Genomic DNA, 7,475 nt, shown 5'->3' with positions numbered 1-7,475 from the left:
TTTACGTAAGCGCGTCATCCTGCCTCACTGTACTACGTGTACGCACACGCTAGCCTCCCCTCTTTTTTTTCTCGCCACCACAGATACAAGTTACATATACCTGTTTACCTATTACTCATTTTGATTTTAATGACAAACCAATTTTATTATTAAAATACTGCAAATAAACTTGTATCTCAAATCTTCCTTTTAGACCTTTTAGAGTGAACTGCGTACTTAACTCATTTTAACAAATTACAACAGGGATGGAGAACATTCTAAAGAAGGGAATATGGAAGTCTAGTTATGACCTGTCATTGGCTGGTTTACACTGTGTAACATTCACCACTTTGCCTACGTTTTGAACATTCATATTTCTTTAATTCTTCCATCTGTTGATTTAGTGAAGTTTAAGAGCTGAAGCCTCTATTGTCGTCTTTATGGTAGTCCATATCTTTGTGCTGAAAACGTCCAAGCTCCGAGTGCTATACTTTTTCGCCAATTAAAGAAATTAAAAAAATATATTCAAAAATATATTTACTATTTGTTGCTATATTATTGTTGTTAACATACCTATGTGTAAATATTTTTCTGTCCCAAAATGAGTTTGTTGTAACTCCAAGGAGTACAAAAAAAAAAATTGTATGATTTAATAAATAAAAAAAAATAAAAAAAAGAGCTGCAGAAAACAGTCAAACTACTGGACGTTTTTAAAGTTAATATAAACAGTGATAGCCGTGATGTGGGTTAGAAATTGTGTTAATTGGCAAAAAAAGTATAACATTTGGAACTTGGACGTTTTCAGCACATAAAGATATCGTAGTATGCTATCGAAACTGCCATTACTCATTTTTAGCATTTTGAGGGTTGGACGCTTTCTGCATAACTACGCCCAATTAACACTAATGTTTTAATACAAAATAATCCCTTAAAATATTTTGATTCTGTCATTTGTAGACAAGGCTGGATTCCAACCCCATAAGTCTTGGAAGTGCCTCGCCTTCCATATTCCTCTGTTGCTAAAAATGACAACTCTAAAGATACAATGAAATACGATGTATTTTTCTTTTTATATATGTTCAGCTTTTAATAACTATTGCAACAATAACAACTTTTGTAAATTAAGGCACGTGTCACTCAAATTTGGGTGCAAGTTTTTATTTTATTTTTATATACATATTTGTCTCAATCTTCTGTGTAAGGCTAATTTGTTTAATGTATGTATGTACACACATTCTAACATAGATTTATGCATTCTGATGTTAATTCTAATGTTATTTAGCTAAAAATATTTGTATTTATTCTTATTGTTTCTATATTTATATTTGCTGATGACCTCGAAATTTTATTTAATAACATATTACTGTACCATGGAAGAACTCGATATAATTAACAAAGTAATTATTTAAAGGTTTATCGATTCATGAATTATTTTCACAATATGTACGAGGGGGGACCCCAAAAAAACGGGAATTTCGTCATAACTTCTTTATTTTTTTAAATATTTTTTTCACCAAATTTTGATCACCTTCATAGTATTCTCCCTTGACCACAACACACCTCTGCAAACGATCCTTCCATTGTTCAAAACATTTTTTAATTCACTTTTCGGGATGTTCTTTAGGCCTTCCAGCGATTTTTGTTTTACCTCCTCCGCAGTAGCAAAACGCTTTCCTCTCATGTCCCTGAGTCTGGGAAGCAAAAATAATCACAGGGGGCTAGATCCGGTGAGTAGCAGGGGTGAACAATTGGTGTCATGCCGTTTTTGGTCAAAAACAGCTCTATGGAGACTGCGGTGTGGTTCGCCAAAGATCTGCCCTTTTCTTCCGGATACTCTCCCTCAATCTTTTCAAAACCTCCAAGTAGAACCAATTGTTCACCCCCCCCCCCCCTACTCACCGGATCTAGCCCTGTGATTGTTTTTGTTTCCCAGACTCGGGGACATGAGAGAAAAGCGTTTTGCTACTGTGGAGGAGGTAAAACAAAATCGCTGGAAGGCCTAAAGAACATCCCGATAAGTGAATTCAAAAATGTTTTGAACAATGGAAGGATCGTTTGCAGAGGTGCGTTGTGGTCAATGGAGAATACTTTGAAGGTGATCCAAATTTGATGTAAAAAGATTAAAAAATAAAGAAGTTATGACGAAATTCCCGTTTTTTTGGGTCCCCCCTCGTACAATATATCTCAATCTTCTGTGTGAGGCTAATTTATTTAATGTATGTATGTACACACATTCACACATAATGTAAATGCCCTATGTGCTGTGAATTTGTGCATTTTGATGTTAATTCTAGTATTATTTGACTGAAAATATATGTATTTATTTGTATTGTTTCTGTATTTGAAGGAGTTGATATACTTTTATGTGCTAATGACCTCAACATTTAATTTAATAACATATTATTATACCATCAAAGCACTCGATAGCATTAGCGCAGTAATTATTTAAAGGCTTATCGATTCATGAGTTATTTTCACAATATGTATGTTAATAAATGCTTACTTCAATAAATTTCTTCAAAACACAAATATAGGTACCTGAATTCCTTATCACTAAATAACACTCTGGCCTTTATACCCTTTTAACTATTGGTTTTTCCCATAATTATAATCTTTATGAATTATGAACATTACGTATAACTTGAGTACCTTGATTTGTATAACTGCATATAAGGACCAGTCTGCTTAATTTTCACATTCGTTTGAAAATGTGCTAACAAGGCGAAACAATTGTCAATGTTTTGTTTTAAAAAAATTAAATAAATTAGTACACTCAAATCAGTGTTTGATTTTAATATTAAAATTATATATATAGTGTTTTAAATTTGGAAATTTTCTCTGAAATATAATAAACTCTTCTCTTTTTTCAATATACTTAATCATTTTTATCTGTAGAATTGTTTAATGTATTTATTATAACTTTTCTGTATAAAGCTATAGTAAATAAATAATTGTTCTTTTATTTCCATCCATTATTATAAATTTTGACAGGCGCCGTAGCGCTGTTGGGTAAACGGCCATATATGAAACTGGCGTCGCGGGTTCGATTCCCGCCAGTTGCTAGAAAAAAATCCAACAAAGATTTTTTCTCAATTGTTCTGGGTTTGTGGTGTATTATTCATTACTTCCTTCCATGTCCTTTCTTTCCCACCTGCTGACAGGCCTCTAGAATAGAGTCTTAGCGGGTTATAATTTTAAAATAAAATGTCACAACCTTAAAGTAATAACCTAATAAAGTCACCCATATCGAGAAAAACCACTCTATGATTATTGTCCACAAAGTTAGCTACAGATTACAGCAATACAACTGGCCGTAGGTACTTCGGTTGAAAATAGGGAAATATCACATACTACGAATACCGATAAAAATATATGAAATGGATTCAGAAAAATCAATTTCACTATCAAAATCAATATGGATATTGTGGAGAAATATTTTCATACATAACTTATAATATATCCCCAGAAAAATGCGACATCTTGGCATTGATAATTGTAAAGTCAAGATTCGTGACGATGTTCTATAAATTTTTTAAGGTTTCAAACAAAGTTCAAAATAAACACGAATCGTGACATATTGGGGCGTGGCCAATGCAATGACCGATTTCGCGGGAATTCAAAATTATGAATTAAAAAATATTTTTTATGCTACTAATAAGTAGTAAAAAATATTTTTTTTTACTCTGCAGTATTTCATAGACCATTATTACTTTAAAATTGTAAAAAAACGTGATATTTCCCTACTGCAGGGCGCCAACCGAAACCGTCCGTTACACATTTGTTGTTAAACTAAAAACCAAAATTTGGAACGATTTTGTTCTATGCAATAGAGCTTAACCCATCCGCATATCAATATTTTGAAGAAAATGTGTACACAAATATACTAATTAATTTAACCCGAAATTATAAAAGTTGCTCCGCCCAGAGGGGAGATGAGACATGGTTTCTCAAACTGTGGCGCGCTAAACTTAGGTATTAAGTGTGATACAAAAAAACAGAAAACCGTATAATCACTTACCAGAAGAAAATATTTGCTGAAAACTTCGTCATTTTTAAAGTATTAGTTACACAAACACATTGGTTCTTGACACACATAAAATTTATAAGTTGTTCACAAAAAAAACTGTTAGAGTACAAATTATGTATAAAGTACATTTTAATTCACAATACAATAAAAATAATACGAACGAAACTTTAATTTATAAACGTAGGTTATTTCGCGTATGATGAATTTTAAAGCACTCTGGCAATATATGCAAGGCTACTCCACAACGTTCACACTCCCATCTGCTAGAGCTCTTTTTCTTTTTTGCGGTACATACTCTGCCTTAGCGTTTGGCAATGGCATTCCCCTGTGCAGTCACAGGTATAGGCTGAGCAAAGTGTGCCCAATGGGCTGTCTGAAGTCTCATTTCACTGTCGGCCGCAGAACGCCCTATTCTGGCGTAAGCTGGTAATTTTACTCTTTCTATAGGTTGTTCTGCCACTATCAGCCGAAACTGACAACTGTATGAATTGAAAAGACATATCAAGGATATTCAAATTATTTTTTTATACCCTTTCAAGTATCGTCGCATCAATGGAAACGAAGCCAGTCATTGGTCCATTTTATCTACTCCCCCCATACCTCTGTTATATTCAACAACGGGTAATGGTTTCATTACTGAAGCTGTTGATCTTCGTTTTCGTGTTGAAGTCATTTCAGCAGAATCATGCATAGTGGATAAAATGCAAACTGGTTTTTTATCTTGCCATTTCAATGCCTTCATTTTGTGGCTGAATTGGGCTTCAACTTCACCCTTTTTCAGCTTCAATGTTTTGAAATGGGGCGGCATTTGTTTTCTATCGGTTCCCACTGTCCCCAAAACATTTGTCCTTCCTTCTTGTAAGCGTTGGTAAAGCAGTGGCGAGGAATACCAATTATCGAAAAATAGTGTGTATCCTTTGGAAAGATAAGGTGCCATCAGCTGCTCCATAACAATGGCAATTGAGCATCTGCCAGTGGATACTGTGTTCAATTGTAAATACGAAATTGAACACAGTATCCACTGGCAGATTCTCACATTTTATAGTATATAAAACCAAAACGAGCCCTTTTTGAGGGATTGTATTGAATAAATGAAAGTTCTTCATAAATAGAAACTTCACAAGACTTTCATCGATCGATCATATCGGAACATATAAATAGGGAAATTTTTAATTGACATAGTCGATTACATATTTTACTTTATTTAAAAGATCCCTGGTATCCGTTGTAGCATTATCAACCAGATGTAGATACCTACATATCTGGGTATATCATTTGAAAGGCATTACTGATGCGAAAAAAGGTGTCTCAATGCTCTTTCTTGTTGACCAATAAGATTGCAAAGTATCCTTTTTTACTTGCGATTGTAAGACGCACAGGGCAATATATGCTTGTAGTTCAACACTAGTGGTGTCGAACCATTCGATGCTTGCTGCATCCCTTTCTCCGGCGTATTTATTTGTCTGCATGGTCAAGGAATCCCAAAAATCCTTCTCCAAAATGTTATCAAATATATCAATACATCTTATTTCTTCTGGCAAATTTCTGGTAATGGATTGATGAATTTCGGCTTGGCACGATGATTGTATTTTGTTAGGAACGTCGGTAGGTGGGCAAGTAGGATTCCAGATCTACTTTTTGCTTTTTTGAGGGTGGAGCTTCAGATTCAGTTTAGGAATCATCCCTCTCAGATGATTCACATTTAGAATGACCCTCAGTCACTGTCCGATAAAAGCAATTTAGAAAGAATGTTACGAATACTAACTATTTAAATATAAATCACTTTAAATAATTGATATAAAAGATAAATAACTGATAATTTCATGAACACAAAACAGTTTAAAATATATTATGATTTTTATTTTGTACCTGAAAAAACCAGATAACATAGAAATAATCTTTAAACGCAGAAAAGGGTAACACGCACTAAACAGTTTGATTTTTGTGGTAAAAATTAGTCTAACAAATCATAACGCTCAAACGTGACTCACACACTACATGTACTTTTGAAACGTCAGTTTTACCAATAAGTATGGTACTTATAACTACTACTCAATTACTCAAGTGTCTAAATCAGAAATGTGATAAATTGACGATAAAACTCGGGCAAAAACTCCGTAAAACATTACGACTGCAATGTAAACATTTGAATTTTAACTGATGTTAGTTGGTATTCAAAGGGCTTATTCTATCCTAATAGTGACATCTTTAGTCAAGTTCCGTATATAAGTAAAAAAATAATATGAAATAATGCATTACCAATAGTTTTCTCTAATGATTGGTAGATGTCACTCAAAAAATAACTGTATAATATGAACTACACAACGGGCGGGGGAGTGGCTCAAATCGCCAGCGTTTGGCGGCCGGTATGCGAGCGTAAAATATTACTAGCTGCCATATCTTGGCGGCTGATATGCCGATGGGTTAAGGGGCTTCTCTAGAGAATTATTACTCTGAGGTCACAACAATATTGCAAGTTAAAAAAATCAACTTCGCTCGGGCATGCATACAATGTTGTTCAATAATTTATTGTTACAAAACAAAACAAGATGTTAGAACCACGGACACCAGCCACTCAGGGTAATGGACAGTATGCCGGGATCAGTTGCTATAGTAATGAGCCGATCCACCTGGAAATAAAGTAAACATTGGGAATTAAAAACTACAGCTATTTTAGTTCTTCTTGAAAATTAACAGGTATGTTCCAAACATAATGTCTTCTTAATTACAATACTAGTCATAATAATAGTCACTAAATAATGTTACAGAAGACAATAAGAACTTTAAAAAAAATAAAAAAATGGCGATGCATATGAAATTTGATGCTTTTTCCAATGTCATGTTGAATTATTTTATAAGCAAACTGGTTCGCAGTACGCAACCAGCAACCAGCAACCAGGCCCAACTGTCGGGTCTGCAAGCAACATAAACATAGGTAAGTCTAACAGTTCCGAGAAAGTTATCTCCTTTCTCATTTAAAAACTAAAACGGAGAATCCCTCCACAAAACTATCAATCCTCCACCCGTACTCATACTACTGTCAGCGATCCAACAACAGGCCTCAGTCGTGCGCTACAAATAGATTCCTGCTCACTAAGATGAGTTTGATGTTTGTAGGAAGAGAAATTAGAGGGGGAAAGTCTTGAAAAGGGTTGGCATTTGGTCATTTATTGGGCAAACAGAATAAGTGCTTGAGATCTTGTTCTTCAAAACGACAATCGCAAATGGGGGAGTCACCAATTTTCACAAGGTGAGTCCTCGTACAGCAATGCCCTATCCTAGACATTACTGCCCATGCCCATTGCTAGACATTACAAAAACTAAATATGTTGTATTATATAAAAATAAATAAATGCTGCCTACCTCTGAACAGGTATTTACCATACCTAGTGAGGATAGCCAGTGTAATGTTTGATTGTAATTTAATTAGACATACATAATTGTATTACACCTAATTTGACTTAATTGC

General features: G+C 34.3%; 1 protein-coding gene across 1 annotated transcript in view; it reads right to left on the bottom strand.

The window, feature by feature from the left end:
• Nucleotides 1–5,548: 5,548 nt before the first annotated feature.
• LOC148283005 (DNA-dependent protein kinase catalytic subunit-like) overlaps nucleotides 5,549–7,475 on the bottom strand; it is a 104,930-nt gene continuing 103,003 nt past the window's right edge. The window contains exon 56 of the mRNA XM_088224176.1: nucleotides 5,549–6,636. Within this exon, the coding sequence (XP_088080302.1) occupies nucleotides 6,559–6,636 (78 nt within the window). The 3' untranslated portion in view covers nucleotides 5,549–6,558. The remainder of the gene's footprint in view (nucleotides 6,637–7,475) is intronic.

The sequence above is a fragment of the Micrasema longulum genome, unplaced genomic scaffold, assembly GCF_059751315.1.
Source record: "Micrasema longulum isolate JH-2025_06_02 unplaced genomic scaffold, ASM5975131v1 h1tg000271l, whole genome shotgun sequence".
NCBI lineage: Eukaryota > Metazoa > Arthropoda > Insecta > Trichoptera > Brachycentridae > Micrasema > Micrasema longulum.
Note: the sequence above shows the minus strand (reverse complement) of the source record. Positions and strands in the feature narration are given on the sequence as shown.